This window comes from Poecile atricapillus, chromosome 20 (genome assembly GCF_030490865.1).
Source record: "Poecile atricapillus isolate bPoeAtr1 chromosome 20, bPoeAtr1.hap1, whole genome shotgun sequence".
NCBI lineage: Eukaryota > Metazoa > Chordata > Aves > Passeriformes > Paridae > Poecile > Poecile atricapillus.
In genome coordinates, this window is record NC_081268.1 from 5,723,502 (window position 1) to 5,740,688 (window position 17,187).

Consider the following 17,187-nt stretch of genomic DNA (forward strand, 5'->3'; position numbering starts at 1 on the left):
CAACTGGGAGAGATAAGACCTCAAGAACACGTTGCTATTTTTGGAAACAAAGATTCCTTTGGAGGAGACTGTTCCCTGCCTTTGCAGCCAGGAAAAGAAAAAACATTTGACAAGGCTTTTTGCAAATGTTGCTGAGAAAATTGAGGGAAAAAATAGTGTTCTCTTATTTCCGTCTCTGGTGTGCTTTAATCACTAGCCATTATTTTAGAAATCACTTGTAACAAAACTGAAGATAAGAGTTTGAATTGGAGGATGAAGTACTGTGTTTATATTTATTATCAGTGTGAACTGGGAGTACTTGTTACAGAAGCCAAAGGTAACTATTTTGTCAGTCTGTTGTATTATCTCATATGTAAATGGAAATGAGAATGAAGCACCCTTGCCTTAGATATATTATTTGAAAATTCTTGAAAAGGATGTTGTCAAATGAACCATATGCTATGCATATAAATTGAGACAGTTTTTGTGATTATTTCTTATACAAACATACTGTAGATGTACAAGTCCTCAGTTCAACCATGTAATCAACTCCTGTTTGTTTAGGAAAAACAAGGCTGACTTATTACAGCCTTTTTTTAAAAGGTTTCATAGGATCAGTTTAGACAGAGCCTAAGCAGCCCTGTTGTCCTGTTGGTGTAATCTACGTAATTCAGGAAATTCTTTCATTTCAAACTGCCCAGGAACTCCTCAGCAAAAATACTGGAATGTGTTGTCCTTCTTCAGATGCTTTTAGCAACGTCTTTTCTCCTGCTTCTGTCAAAAGGTCAGGGAAAAGATAGGATGCATCTTCTAACAAGCTGTTGTTGTCTGCTGGGTGAGCTCTGGGGCTGTGTAAACCCTCGTGCATACCAAGGAAGTTTTGCAAAAATATCCCGCTGCTCCTAATTGTGGCAGTGTTGGCAGGAACAGGCTCTGCATTGTGGGTCCCTCGCTCGCTGCTCCCGGGGTTTTGATCAACACGGGTGAAATCTGAGCCCAACAAAAGTCAATGAGAGGTTTGTCTTTGATTGCACAGCAGTCAGGATTGCTCCCCAGCTGTTCCAGACACAGGCAGCATCCTAATGAGAGCACACCGATCCTGGTGGCTGGATTTGCAAGGGGTAAAAGCTCATTCCTTGAGCTGTGAGCTTTTTGAATATAACAAAAGCTTTTAAAAAGTTGAGTTAAGCCACAGTCCTCACATGAGCAACTTAATACTCTGATAAAAGTATCTCAAATCTTAACAACTGAATTTTGGAATTCCAGGAAGAATTTCGTCATGGAAAGGGTTGGATTGGATTGGATTGCCCAGGGAGGTGGTGGAGTCACCATCCTTGGAAGTGTTTAAGGAAAGGCTGCACATGGCACTGAGGTCTGGCTGAAATGGTGGTGCTTGGTCACAAGTGGAGCTCAATCTTAGACATCTTCTCCAAACTGATTCTGTGAACTCTTATGAGATCACCTAAAACCTGCATTATTGTGTTTATCCTGTGAGCTGGAATGGATGGAGTTGTCCAGTCAAAACATGACCATTGTGGATTGTTCAGAGCACCCCAGGACACAACACAGGGCTTTAACACAGGGAAAAGGGACAGTTGTGGGCACATGTGGATTGAGCACTTGGGCAGTGCTGCTGTGTTTAAAGCCATTTAGTTGGTTTAATATTTCAATAAAATATTGTTCAGGGAAATCTTAAAGTTGGCACAGTGTTTGCCAGCTGACGACTGCAAAGTATAGACTTAAAGGTGATTTAGGGGAGGTTGACTTAATGGACACTGATAAGCCCAAACTTTTCACTTTACTGTGTTTCTAATGTGTTCTTAGAATTCTGTGGATATGGGTGAAAAGTCTGGAGGAAATGATGGCATGTGAGCCACCAACACTGTTGCTAATGTCTCACTGGCACACTTGAGGTGTGATTTATTAATTGAATATCTTGCTTATATTCTGATTTTTTTTTAAGCAGCCTGATTTGGAGCATTAATTTGTGGGGGCAAAAAACAATATTGTATCAATTACTCTAAATACATCATTGTGTACTGCTGAAATGTGACTAAGAGTGCTAGTTTTCCACAGGATTTGCTCTATTGTTTGTCATGTTTCCATTTGCTACATGTTCAGGTGTAGAATAACCAATTATTTAATTTGTTCAAAGAAATGTATTTAAATTAGAATGTGTATCTTGAAACCTTGTCAAGGAATGGTTGAGCTTAGAGTTGGTTTTGCTGGGGTTTGGGAGGGGGAGGAGAGGAAGGTAAAGGACATTTGCTATTTAAGAGGATTGTAAAGGAAATGAGTTTGCAGAAGTTGAAGATAGTGCATGGTTTGAGGAAACTGGAGGCTTCCTGTATGACTTTAGGCAGATCACTTGACCATAATGCCTTGATTTTTCTTACCCATAAAATTGGGCCAGTGAAGAAATATAGATATTTGGAAGGTCCCACTTAATTGCTGTGTATGAAAATGAATTTTTGTAAGGCACAAATTACCATTTGAGGGCAAAAGATTTGCAAAACCAGAAATGCTTTAGCTCACAACAAGGATCTATATGGGACAACACGGCAAGAATTAGGGGATGTAAGTATATGTCCAAATTTGTTGAACTAAAAAAAGGCAGTGTTTCACTGAACTCTTCAAGATGTGATGCACCTGTATTTATCACTATTTAATACTTCATTGTTTAATAATCTTCAGCACTGCCCATTTTACATCTCAGAGTTCTGTTTGTGCAGAAAACTTTCTAAAAAAAAGTATCAAAATGCAGCAAAATCTGAACTAGATGCAGTCTCACTGCTCAGGCTCAGTGCTTCTTTTATGTACTTTTAGAAGCTTTTGCAGTTTGTCTTACAGGGAAGGCAAATTTGGAAGTGACAGGGATGGCTTGTTAAAATTACATTATTCAACTACAAAGGTTTAAAAATACACACTGAGGGCAGTCCTGTTATCTGATAAACTTTTGTTTCCAAGTTCATCCTCCAGCTCCTCTCTGCAATTGTTTTCTGTTAAATGAACCTGGCATGGTGTTTTCCTGAGGTTTATGGGTCATTCACAGTATTGGGTTTCACACAGGCCAGCTGCTCCCAAATCAGGTCCCTCCCCACCCCAGCCAAGTCAGAGCAAGCGGAGTGGGGAGCACACAAATGGGGGCTGGTGGAACACGAAGACATCAGAATCATTTTACTTCCAGCTTTACTGTTAAAGCTTCCATGAATTTCATGCTCGTTAACAAAATGTTGAAAAATGTAGTGTTAAATTACAGTTGTTCCTTGGGATTGTTTTTGTTACTCCTTGGGACTGTTTTCCTAAATTCTAATTACAAAAGCCTGAAACAAGAAGCCCCTGGCAGGGAAGAGGCAGCATCTGTCACACGCTGAGTTGAAAGGACATGGGGATCTACAAAAGGAACTGAAATCAACTTGGAGCCTTTCCCCACCACACAGCAGTTTTACAGTGATGTCAAGGGTTTTTTTAATGTCACAATGTGGTGAGGCAGTGTTTGCAGAAGGTCTCTGCTGTCCCAGGCTGTCACTGCTCCCCCTTCCATGGCCCAGTGGCCGCACGTGCTCCCTCCTCGGAGGGCAGGAGCAGAGCCAGAGCTGAGCATGGCACATGTCAGGATGGAAAGTGTTTCTGACACTGGGGCTCTCTTGTCCGCTTTAAGAATTTTCATGTGGAGATAAGCACCATCCAGACAGAATGTCCCCGTGCTCAGTTCTAGGGGAGCATCTCTCCTTAGCAGACAGTGTTTGGGACTACAAGAAAGAGCATCCAGAGCACCCAGGGTAGCCCTGGTGTTGTTCTGTTCTTGCAGACTTGTTGAACATTACTGTGATTTTTAAGGCTAAATGAGTCTATTGGACATGACAGAGAACTGCAGTTTTGTGGCTTTTTGCTGTTATGTGTGATGGAGCCAGAACGGCAGCTCTGAAATGTCCCTCACTCCCCATACACAGGAAAATACCAGTTACTCTAGTGGAAGATGCAGGAAACCAAGGAGCTGCCAATTGTAGTGCTTTTTTTCCAGCTGTGGCATTTTGTAGCAGGTTAATGATCTGGAGAGTAAGCTTTTTTTAACCCAATATACCGTTCCTTAAGATTTATCTAAAATCTGATTATGCTTGGGTGTGAGAGCACATGAATTCTAGTGAGATTATCTGGCAATATCTGGCCTTTATTTTTCAAGTTTACTGTGTGACACCATTCCTGTATTTGAGTAAAACTAATTGCCAGTAAATAATACAAAATAAAGACCTCTCTCTTCCTGTTTCAGTTTGATTCATTATTTATTTTACAGGACAGTTTGTGGAGGGCAGTAACCTATTGTAGCAGTCAGCTGGGTCTGCATTTACATTCCTGCCCAGAGCTGGGTCACTGACTTATACAATGATCTGGAATGAATTGTTTATCTTGAGGGAAAGCCAGGCATATGGAAGAACAGCTTGCCCAGAGAAGCTGTGGCTGCCCCATCCCTGGAAGTGTTCAAATGAGGCTGGATGGGCTTGGAACACCCTGGGATTGTGGAAGGCGTCCCTGCCCATGGCAGGGGGTTGGAACAAGGTGGTCTTTGAGGTCCCTTCCCACCCAAACCATTCTGAGATTCTACAGAAGATAAACACTAACACTGGTTAGATTATTTGATAAAGAGCATTGTGTAAGGGCTAAGAACTGCTACTTAAACCAACTGCAATTAAGAGACTTGTTTCAAAAAGCATGTCAGGAGAGGAGTTCCTTGTTGTTTAGCTGACATCTCAATTTAAAACTTATGTTAACACCTCACTCTGTGAACACACACTCACCCCCAGCATGTGGGAGGGGAGGGATTCTGGAGGGACCCATGGCACCAAAAACCTCTTGAGAGGAAGGAGCAGCTGGCCTTGCACACACAACTAGTAACAAGGAAAGAAGAGGGGTTTTTTGTGGAGTCTGAATGAAAATCAGGACAAACATCAGTTGTTAGAATGTGCCAATCAAGTGCATCTTGGTAAATTCATGTAGAGAGAAATTTTAATTTAGAGCTTGTGTTCAGTCTGTCACCAAAGAAATACTCGTCAGATAAAAGTGCTTCAGATCTCATGATACGGAAAACCAATAATTATGAGATACAGTGAACAATACAAGGTAGAATTGCTAAAGGGATTAATTAGCCTTAGTCAAACTAACCACTATAATTGATGCAAATATCCATCTGCAGCCTGCTGAGACATTAGATAGTCATCACACACCTGCTCAATTCGCCAGCCTTGCAGAACACAGCTGTCAGAATGATTTCTGGTTGGGCTTTTTCTTGAGCATACTTGAATGTTTGTTCTTTTGTTGTTCAGAATGTTTTCTTTCTCTTTTCTTTTTCTAAACAGCACTTCCATGATGGCAGAAAGGCACAACAACACATTGAAACTTGCTGGAAACAACTTGAAGCAGTAAGTGGCAAATTCCTCAGATGTGACATTTAAGTCATTTATTGTTTTCAAAGAGATGGTTCCAAATGTTTTATTTGGAAAAAGAAAGGTATATGGATAAAAGTTGTAGAAATTGGATTTTAAAAACTCTGTCTTAAATACACTTGTAGTCCTGAAGAAGTCTGTTTTAACAACATTTGGCTTCTGTGGGCTCTTTGTCTATCACGAGCAGCATTTCATTTGATATGACTTGAGAAGTGTGCTTAGCATTGCTGAAACTGCTGAGTCCCCAAGGATCCTGTTCAGATATTCCGCTGAAAGTTGAACAGCTTCATACTGTGTGAATAAATTGAACAGGGACATCTCTTGAGGTGCTGCTTCCAAAAGTAAATACATTGGAATTGTCATTCATGTGATAAATGAAAAGTGAGGCTGTAGGTACAGGAGAGGATAGAAGGGGCTATCAATAACTGAAAGTCCTGCTTGCAAATTTATTAATCTTAGTAACTTCCTCATTCATTTACAAAAATGAAGGGGTTAAGTGTTGAAAGAGAGTAATTACATCTACAAGAGTGGAAGTGATGCTAAAAAGGAAGAATACTGAAATATGAGCAGCCTTGATAATGGAACAAAAAATGTGCCTCTGGTAACTCCATTTTTTGAAGTTCATTAATATGGAAATGTATTCCAGTGTAAACAAGAGAGCCCTAAAATCCTTCAGTTGTTACAACAGATTGTTGTAGTGGCAGGCAGTAATTTTAGGTAGATTTTGTTATCTTTTGCTTTCCACAATGAAGGTTTCTGGTTTTTCTTCTTAGAGTAAAAGGCGGTTTGAGCGTGATTGCAAAGAAGCTGATCGAGCACAGCAATATTTTGAGAAGATGGATGCTGACATCAACGTGACAAAAGCAGATGTTGAAAAGGTGAGCTGGAGGGTGGAGACTGTAAACATGGATGTGATAGGTTTATTTCCTCAATCCTCCCGGTAGGATAAACCCTCTGAGGCTTAATGCCTTACTTGAATCAGTCTGTAGGTTAATTAAACCCAGGGAGATCTCTACAGAAACCTTTATTTATATAAAAACTCTAAACAGATAGAGCCAGATTTCTTCACTAGGTGTTATTTGATTTTAACAGAGCTGATTTGGCTCTAAAGGAGTTTATGCAATCTTGGTTTTAACTAATACCCCAGGTTCTGTGACAGTCAGGCCTGTGAGGGATCCCTGATGGCTGCTTGCAGTTTCACACATTTTCATTCCCTCTTGTGATCCAGGTAGAACCAAACTTCCTGCCCTTTGAGCAGCACTTCAAAGATTTCCCAGAGTCATTGGATGCAGTGAAGTATTACCAGGATTGTTTTTTATAGCTGTAGGTTTCAAGCAGGACAGTTCTTCCATGTGATGCAGAATCCTGGAATCCATGCTTGTCACAGATGGCACAAGGCTTTTGTTTTCATTTCTCAGTTGCTGGCTGGTTGCAGAGTCATTTGTGGCTTTTTTACAATGATCCTCTCTTAGTGAAGCTTTTGAACTAATGCTTAATTTTAAACATCCAGTCCTGTTTCAGCGTGTGTGTCTGGAAATACTTTCTCTCTTTAGTTTGATTCAAAATTTGATGTGTGGAAGGATGCACAAAGTTTAAATTTTACTGGTCCAAGTCCAGTACCTGTAACTTAAGGAAGCAATGAAGAGGAAGAAAGTATTTTAAATAGCTTCTGGTTTTGGAGTTACACATTTCCTCTAGAAGATGCACTAATGTAGATCAGAAACACCACATTAAAATGTGTAAGGACAGTTTTGTCCTCCTTGAGTTTGAGTCAGACAAGCACAAAATAGCCAGAACATTTGAAAATGTTTATTTCTTGAAGGAAGGGAAAAGAAAAAAAGAAAAAGGAAAAAAAGGCAACCAAAGGAGAAAGTAAAATGTGAAGCTTAAAATATGCCAAATGTTTTGTTACAGAGACAGGAAAGGAAAGTGAATTATAGGTAAGAAATCTTTTTAGTCTGAGGTCTTCTTGTAAAATGTAGGTTTTGCTTCTCAAGAGGTCTACTTCATTCTATTCTCAGTTACTCCAGTCCTGTGAAGATATGAAATATAAATCTGTGGGATCTCATGTTTCTGGTATGCTGAGCATCAGGATGTTGCATGGCAGAGAGCATGAAGGATGCTCTTGGAAATGAGGACAGTAAATGATAAACAAGCTCAGAAAATTTCCCCCAAGTGCTATTGCATATCAAAGGACAAAATACCTCTGTGGTCTTGTAATTTGCTTGGCTCTTAGTTGCAAATTCACCATGTAGATTTGATCCTTTGTTGCCTTCTGGATTTGCCAGGGCACTTGACAGATGAATGCATGTAGAGATTGTTAAAGATGTAGCACCACATGTGGGTTTTTCTAACAGAGAGGGATCATCTCTGCTTTATCTGTATAAAGTGATTTTAGAATACTTCTTTCATAGATAAAATTAGGGCTTGCCCTAGATTTTTTTTTCCAAAGCTGAGGTCATGTCAAAGGGATACAAAGACATGACTTACTGTTTGAAATAGAGGAATAAAATTCCTTGTTTCTACATTCCTTTCCAAGGCTGGCCTTTTCTGGTCAAAGTAAAAGGTGGCACATTGGTGATATATCAATCTAAGAGTGTTAGGTAAATTCTGGGAAGCAATTTCCTACCCTAGTGCTCTTTCCCTGTCAAGTGAAGCAGAGAGACTTCCCTTTTAAATTCCTCTAGCTTTTTATTGTATGAATTTGTAAATTATTTATTGCAAAATGAGGCTCAGTGGTATCTTGAAAGAAAAATCTGTTAGTTATGCATGTTGGCAGCTCTCAGGAGAAGGCATTACTCCACTTTCCAGGCAGTCAACAGAGTAGATGTGAGAAGGAAAAGGTTATCAAAATGAGTGGAATGTGAAATAATATTACTGAACAGAGAGAACAGTGTTTTCCAAGTGCATGTGTTAAACTGGGTTCATCCATGTCAGGCTGTGAATAATGCCCTTTCTTTGCTCCACTCTGCCCGTGTGACTGGGAGGCTCTTGCATAACTCCCAGTGCAGAATGGGATATTGTTTCACCAGCACTGCTGCTCTCCCCAGCTCGCTCCAGGGGGATGCAGGAACTGCTCAGCTCCAAATGAAGCAATAGGATGACTTCAACCTCCTCCTACTGCAGCAGTTCTGATTTCTCTTGCCCCTTATGGCTTGGCTGCTGCACTCCCACCCCCAAAAGCTCCCAGAAATCCACCTGGCCAGGAGAACAGGCAGTTTGGCTGTGTCAGAGCTTTTCTCTTTGGCAGAACAAGGTGCTCCTCAAGCAGTGGGGCTGGTTGCCCTCATTTCTTTGGCTTGAGATTGACACCTTGGCTGCTTCAGCTTGTACCTGCCAATATGAGCAGACACAGGAGCTATATTTTGCATCACACATGATAGAGTGGATGGCATTAATGGAATTAAAATTCTACAGTGATCACAATGACAAATACAGTCAGAAGAGAATACAGCTGCAGTTCCCTAATTCTAAGCTGTGTGAGGTTTTGAAATGCGCACATCTCTTCATCTTTCAAATCTTTGTAGGCTTTGACAACTGCAGCAGGAAATTCTGTGCCAGAGCTGCCATCTACCAGCACCTATCCCTTGCCCAAGGTATTAGAATTTGGGAGCATTAAGTAACTGGAAAAGTGGCACAGAAGCAGAATAAGAGTCGCTTTCCTCCTTATTTCTCCAGGACTGCTTGGCAAAGGGCCTAAAGGCAGGGCTGGATGTGGAGCCTGGGCATCAGGTACCAAGGTCCACATTCCTTCTGTAGGAGCAGGAATATGGAGGGCACGTCCCTTCTGTGGCCAGGATGGGCTCCATCACCTTGCCAGACAGCAGCCTGGTAGCTGATCTTGGAGGGAGGAGTGTTTGGCTTTGTTTCCTCTCAGCTCCTATTTTGGTATTAGGAACAGGGAGCAGAAGCTCTGCAATAATCACACTATGCAGAATAGAGGGAGAGTGGAGCAGGGCACCTGGACTCTCTTCCCTGTTTGGACTGAGCCTCTAAACCACCAGCAGCCAAAGCTTTCAGAGATGTTTGTGTCAACACAAAATGCACTGTAGCAAAGTCAGGGCAGGAAGCTCACTGTCTGTGAAAATGTCCTTATAAACTAAATAAATGCTGCAACATGCTGATGCTGCTTCCAGGAAGCCTCATAGGTATCACTGAAAGCTTTATTTCCTTTGGATCACAGTGGGTTGTGTGCTTTAAAGCACTTCTCTTTCAAAAAACCACAGAGGAGCTGCTTCAATTTTTTGACCATTTGGGGAAATGGTCTCTGTCGCCAGCTCGGAGCCACTGTACATATAAGGCAGAGCTCTATTGTTTCTGCCTTCTCTTCAGAGCTGCAATCACTAAAAAGCTGACATCTTTATGGGATAATGTGGTGCCCAGTGGTGCCTTTGCAGACTTCTTGTAATAAAATTAAAAAATCAACTGGCTTTTGTAAGGGTTGCTTTTCCAGGTAGGCATTTTGGAGTCTGATTTTAAAGAGGAAGTGGCTGAGGCTAACCATGGGAAGGGTTTGCTTCTTGATTTGCTCAGCAGTTGTGGCGAGGAGAGTGGTTTGAAGTACTTGGTGTCAGGCAAGATCTGTCCCTCGGCTGAAGAGGAAGACGGTCAAATGTTGACCTTAGGTGCAATAATCTGAGATGCTTAGGAACTTAAAATGTATTTGCATTTGGTTTTGAAGTGGAGAAACTGAGGGAAATGAGTGATCTCAAGTTTACTGAAATCTTCAGCTTTCCCCAGTGCCCTGCAACTTTCAGGTTATGTCTGCAATACCTAAGATGTTTTGGAGACCCAGAATAGCTTAAGATTCACATAAAGCCTTAAAATATATTATCACCATGATATTAGTTTTCTAGTCTGTAAATATAACTGTGGGGAGATACTGAGGTTTCACGTTTGAGGTTTCATTTTCTCTTTTGTGCCACGTTACCTGGGTGCTGAATTTCTGCACGAAGCACAGAGTCTGCCCCTCTTCTTACCCACAGGAGACACCCTTAGCATGGCTTGGGGTAGCCGTGAGCTGAATCATGGGCAAAGTCTGACAGAACGTAGGTGTAGAAATCCTGCTAATTGGAAACTGGGATTAGCTGATCTTCCTCAGCAATGCTGTCAGGTGGTAACTGCTTTTCCAGCCTGTGGGCTGCTGTGCTGTGGGACACAAATCCCTTCACTGGGAGCTTACACATCCTTACAGTGAGGGGTGTAAGAAGCTATTTTGGGCTCTGGAGACATCTCAGGTGGGTGTTGGAGGAGCCGAGTCACAGTGAAGCCAGATGCAATCACTGACACCCCCCAGACTAACCTGCAGGAAAATCTCCAGCTCAGGGATCTGCTGTTCCACATCCCCCTGAGGTTTAGTCAGCAAAGTCTGTCAGCAGTAAACTCCACCACAACCCCAGCTGTGGGTATCTGCATTCTACAGACTCTAACTACTTAATAGGCCTGGTTTCTCAGGGATGCCAAGTCATCTGCTCTGTGATGGTGGGACTTGTATCCCTCCCCTCTCCCGTCCACATCAAGGCACCCACCCGCACCAAGAAACTCCCAGCATTGTAGAAAATGTAGTGCCATGCAAAGGTGGTTTTGCAAGGTGGAGAAGACTTAGAGTGCTTGTGTTATTAATACTGCAGTGAGTGATTCCAGAGGCTTTGCTTTTCCCATTCTTTGCTGTGAATTTGTAGAGACACAGCAGCAGCATCAAGGTGAAATGTGCAGGTGAGGTGCGCCAGGCCCAGTCCTGAGCTTGGTGCAGGAGGGCCTGGCCTGTGCATTTCTTGCTGGAGAGTTTGATACTGCAGAGGATTTTCCCTGTGTGGTGGTAAGTTTTTTTGTACATTGAGAAGGCAGCTGCATCTCTTTTGCTCCTCAAATGGAACTGGCTAAATTTCTGTGTCTTTGCTTGTGATGTGTGTCAGATTTCTCATCAGTTCAAAGGCTGGGTAGTATGATTTAATGTTATTTCTTTGTGTTATGCAGACCCCAATCTCCTTCTTGAAATACTTCCTTCCTGCAGGATGATGCAGTGTGTGAATGCAGGGAGTCCCTCAGGAGAGCAATTTGCATTTCTGGAAGAGTAAGCCTTGTTTACAACCTGCCATCCCTGCCACTCCGTGCAGAGCAGCTGTTTCCCTTTTGGAATCATGACTAATTTAAGAGGGTCGATTTCTACTCAATAGGGAGTTAATGACTCCAGCAGGAGTGTCCAGGGGACTTAATAAATCTCCATATGTACCCTATACATTCCCTGTGCTTGGTGATAAGAGATCAAAGAGCCGATTGTGAGCCAGTTTTAGTGTAAAGCAAGGAAATCCCACTGAACTTAAATTTCCTTTTAGCAGTGCTCCCCTGCAGCAATGCTCTACGTGGCAATTTGACTGAGTTTTGTAACAATACAACTCTTTTGGGAGGTGATTGCTAAGGGGAGGGAAAGGGGGTGTGAAAGGGAGGTTTAAGAATATCTTCTGAATTAAACAACTGCAGTTTGAATCACCATTGCAATAGAAGTGGTATTCTAAGCTAATGCAAAGCAATTATTTCATGCTGTACAGTTGGAAAGCTTCTTTATAGTCACTCTTTTTCTGTCAAAACATTGGAACAAATCTTTTCACCTGCATGAGAAGTAAGGCTTCAGAATTTAGCTAATTTAGTTTGTAAGTTGCTCCGTTTCGGTGAATCATAGAATACCAGGTTGGAAGGGAATTGAAGGATTGTCTGGCCCAGTGTTCCTTGGCAAAAGCACAGTCTAGACAAGATGGCCCAGAACCCTTTTCAGCTGAATTGTGCCCCATGTTGGGAATTGCACCATTTCCCTGGGGAGATTATTCCAATAGCTCATTGTTGTCACTGTGAAAAATTGTCCCCTGGTGTCTAATTGGGATCTCCCCAGGGGTAACTTGTGCCCATTACTCCTTGTCTTTTCCATGTGACTCCTTGTACAGTCTCCATCTTCTCTGTAGTTTCCCTTCAAGCACTGGGGCACAGTGACAGGGTATCCTAAACCTTCATTCTCAAGGCTGACCTAACCCAGGTCTCTCAGTATATGACAGCTTCCCTGTGCTGGATCATCTTTGTGGCCTTTCTGGATCTTCTCCAGTCTATCCAAATATTCTTTTTTGTATAGTGGGGACCACTGAACACAATATTCTAGGTGTGGCCTGACAATGACTTTTATCTCTGCTGGGAAAGCCCTTGTTGCTGTAGCTCAGCATCAGCACCACCCTGGTCACTCAGACTAATTCACCTCCCAAGAGACAAAGTTGTGTATTTTACCCATAAAATTGACCTTCAAGGCTACAGAATTTGTCCTGGTAACTTTTTCAACCCTGACTGTCCCTTCTGCCTTGGCTGTGTTTGTAAATTCTTTCTTGGAGAGAGAGGACTAGAACCATGCCCAGTATTCCAAGTATGAGCTAAGCAGTCTATTACCCAGTCCTGAAATTTCCATTATTTATATTCAAGAAATAATTTCCATTTTTTGTATTCAATACCCAGATTTATCCATGGCAGAGTTTAATTGCTTATGTAGTACAACTAAACAGACCTCCAGAAATCATTTAAACATTGTCAGCCAGTGTTCCAAATACATCTTTTCTTTTTCTTTTCTTTTCTTGTTACCTCCCCCATCAAACCCACATAACCTTGCATCCAGAGAGATTATCCTTCTTTTATAATGAATTAGACTTGCCAGATATCCTCGTGGAACTGCATTTCTCTGAGCTTTGTGGAAAACTCCTGGGTGTTTGCAGGGATTCACAGTTCAGTCATCCAGAGAGTTTGGTTATTTAGTATTCATGACATGAGAACGGCAGTGCAAGGAGACAAACTTTTGGGTCTGAGGCGCAGTTATTCCCTAGGGTCTTGGAGCAGTGTGCTGAGATGTGCTGCTGTGCTGCTCTTCTTAATTAATTTAGTCTGTCTCAGCTGTTAGAGCTTCAGCAGGACGGTGTTGTTTGGGGATATCTTTTGTTAGTGTGAGTTTCTGAATTCTGGTAGTGAGACTGCACTAGATAACAATTCCTGAGATGTGGTGAGGAAGATTTTCCATCCTCTGTCAGTGGTTTACTCATTTGTATATTATATTCAGCCAAAGGATTTCAGGGACCCACAGAGTCTCAGATTTTTCCTCCACCTCTTCAAGTGTTAAGGAAGGATTTTTCTTTCTGTTTATTTCCCTGCTGTTATTTTTCACCTCCCCATTCTACTTTTTCTTTCAGGGAAGCAAATTTCAAATCCTTTCTTTTCTTGCCGCTTCAGAGAGACCCAACTGGTTATTGTAAAATAGTAAAGAGTGGAGCTTGATTTGGAGGCTGTGTAAATCCAAGCCTGGAACCCTGTCCCTGTTTTGAAGTCTGTGGCAGGATGCCCACTGTTATTAATGATCCTGTACACGCTGCCACTGCTGCTGCTCCCGGAGGCTCCCAGTGCCCAGTGGTCGTGGGGCAGCCGTGGAGGGAGAGCCAGAGCCTAGAGCTGAAAAATCTGTGAGCAATAGAAAGCATTCCTGAAATTGGTGAAGTGTTTCTGAGTCTGCCTTTATCATTAAGCTATTTTGGAGGGATTGGGTAGCTGAGGGGAGGGGGGAGGGGTGACTTTTTTGTGTTTGCATTTTAGTCTGATCTTGGATTTGCCAAAGACAGATCTGTTTTGGCAGGCAGTGGCCTGGCAGTGATGCATCTCATATGCTGTCTGAGTTTGAAAGAAAAGAGGGGGTGCAGAGTGGGAGAAAAGAAAGAAGAAACAAAGTGACACCAAAGTTTTGACTGGAAACTTTGCCATTCTGGACAAGAGCAACTGCTGAGAAGTTGAACTGTCCCACTTAATGTGGACCAGCTGAACAACAGCCAAAGTTTTTTTCTGGCCTTTTCAGTTATTCATATCACTCCCACCATAACAACCCTGAGGAGCTGCATTTTTTGTCTGTGTAAACCCAGAAGACAGTGTGTCTATTGACCCTTTTGCTGTTTCTGGAATGTGTCTCAGAAAATTGTTCTCAGCAAAATATCCTCATTCTTTTCTGCATTGGAGACCAAAATGGCAGAAAATGTACTTGGTTTTTAAAATTTTCTCCTACACTTCAGCATCAACAAGTTGCTTTTCATATCAAAGGAGGCTTGGGGGAGAAGGTGTAGTCAACAATACAAATGGATTTATTTAATTCTCTAAGAGTCTTCATGTAAAGTGTAGCAGTTTGCAAAAGTTTTCTTACACTTTCGGGGTTGACAGTGCCCATCATAAAGTATCCATATTCCCTTTCTCTGTTCAATTTTCCTGTTCAAAGGCATAAAGTATTAGGACTGATTTAATTCAGATCTATATATAAAGCTTTACTTGTGCTGAATGTTTGCAAGGATTATGGATAAGTTCCCTTGTCTGTAATTCTTTGATCTCATTCTGCTCTGCACTGATTGCTGAAGTTGCATCATATTGATAAACTGCAGATGGTAACAAGCAGGTGATAAGAAGGCTCAGGGTTAACTTTTTCTAATTTCTTATTTTAAAAGGTTAATACTAGAAAGTGATGATGTTAGAGGAAGTGACATACTGAAATGAAGTAATAAAGAAGTGTAGATTTTAAAAAATATTTTTATTTTAAGATCCAAATACCTCATTGCAAAGATATTTAAACAGTTTGAAGCTTGCCAAATGCATTAAATGGCCAAGAGAAACAAGACATCACTAGGGCTCTCATACAAAAAGTTCTGATTTTGGAATGCACTCAATTTTATTTACTCATCTGCTGCCCCCTCTTATTTAGGGCCAGTTAAGATCATTTTGGAAACTGAGTGTATACATTGAGCTCAGAGTTACTTTGTCATATCCAGCCAATGGGTTTGCTCATGAAAATGAAATCTGATGGCTTTAATGCTTGCTGGGTCTGCCTGGAAATGTGTAATAATGGATTTCTTGTTTTTCTGCTTCAACAATAGAGTCAAGGGACAAATTCCTGAGCTGCATTATTTAAAATTATTTTTAAAAAAAGAAAGACTGAGACAGCTATATGAGTGGGAGTAGGGCTGGTGTAAAGTCAGCTCAGACAATGGGTTCCTCTTAGGTAGATGAGGAGAATGGGCCTCACAAATGGATATTGATCTGCAGCAGCTGGGATGTGAGGAAGGGCTTGGGAGATGAGTGTGAACCACTCTTACTGCTGCCTGCCTTTCCATGGCCAACTTTGTTTTCCTGGTAAATTTTTTTTTGTGGCACAAAGATATATTATTTTCCACTTGTATTTCATGCAGTTGTATGTGAGTGTGGGGATGGCAAAGCTAAATAAACTTTATTAGTGCTTGGGCAGGGAAATTATTGATGTGGCTTCTTGGAATTTGATTGCAGGAGGTGAATTTTCTAAAATTAGGCACTCATCCTTTGCAGGAGTTAGTGGACAGTTAAAACCCCTGGGAACAAGAAAAGTTGAAAATATGTGTTTTATTGGATTCACTTATTTGGTTATAGTCATATTCTTCTCCATTTGATGCTACTGTTTCATCTCCTGTGATGCACTTAGTGCCCAGTATCTCCTCATTCTGCTTGAATTATTTCTGTAGAAAGAATGTGAAGGGGATCTGTGAAATTCCTACAATCAGCTGCAGAAGCAATATCTGAGTTGAGGTGAAATAAATTATTAGGTGAGATGGCAAATGCAGGGGAAGGCTACTTCTTTACAAACTGAGATTTGAAACCTCCTGGCAGAATTTGTCACCTTCCAGTTATGATGACAAAAACGTTCCATGATTTGATATTCCATGGATTTATTGTGAGGAAACTATTGTCTGCTTGGAACAGTTCAAAGAATAACCCTGTTCTGAACTGATTTTAATGGGAAATATACACTTAAAATATACTAAAATTCTCTGCTGTGTTGTGTCCCCTGAAACATGTTTTTTCAAAGCAGCATTTCTCTGCCTTGTCTTAAGGAATTATTCTGAAATTCAGCAGCAGAGCTGCAGCCAGGGAGGGAGAGCTTCAGTGTGGGGAAGGCATAGGGGATGTTGGAAAGGAAGAGAAGGAAGAGCTGCTGTATGGAGGCCAATGGCAAGGAAGGAAAAGGCATCTAAACCAAACAGATGGGAGAGGCAGTAAGGGAAGAGTATTGGGCAGTGAAACAGATAACAGAAGGCCTTGGAAACAGAACTCTAAAGGGAGGAATCTGAAAACGTGAAAGGGTCACTTGGGGACAGATTATTCTAGGGAAAGAAGTGAGATTAATTGCCCAGTGCTCTGCTATGTTGGGCAGTAAAGCAAATCATCTGTGGGGGTAAAAATAGGAAGGGAGGCATCTCAGCTGCTGCTTTGGCTCCCCTTTCCTTGTGTGCTTCATGCCAGGGCTGTGTGAGGAGTGTGGAGAAAGGGCTCTGCAGGGCACACAAAGTTAAGAGGTTTCATCATGGTTATTTTGGCTGAAATGAGACAAAAATGTTGGTTTTTTTTTTCATTTCCCCTTCCCCAGAAAACACTACTTGCCAACAGGGAAATTATTAATTCCTCATTAGAGGAAAGCACCAGGTGACATCCACCAGGGCATAGGGGGAACAAGAAGTGTGTCCATGACTGTACTGGGAAGGTGCCTGTCCAGTGAGCAGGTGGAGGGACCAACTTGGTTTGGTGTTTGAAGTGCAGTTCAAACAGAGGCTGTTCATGGAATGCAAAATGGTTCAGGAAATAGCACATTGTAATCCCAGGAAGGAGCAGCAGCACTGTCCACACTGCAGCATAGATGTTTCACAAAAGAGGAGTGAACCAAAAGCTGGTGCTCAGAGTCTCATATCCC

General features: G+C 41.7%; 1 protein-coding gene across 19 annotated transcripts in view; it reads left to right on the plus strand.

Moving 5' to 3' along the window:
• Window positions 1-17,187, plus strand: part of FNBP1 (formin binding protein 1) — an 89,669-nt gene that overhangs the window by 43,761 nt on the left and 28,721 nt on the right. For all 19 annotated transcript variants that reach the window (XM_058853742.1, XM_058853740.1, XM_058853737.1 and 16 more), the window contains exons 5-6: window positions 5,334-5,396; window positions 6,194-6,298. In XM_058853742.1, coding sequence (XP_058709725.1) covers window positions 5,334-5,396; window positions 6,194-6,298 — 168 coding nt within the window. The remainder of the gene's footprint in view (window positions 1-5,333; window positions 5,397-6,193; window positions 6,299-17,187) is intronic.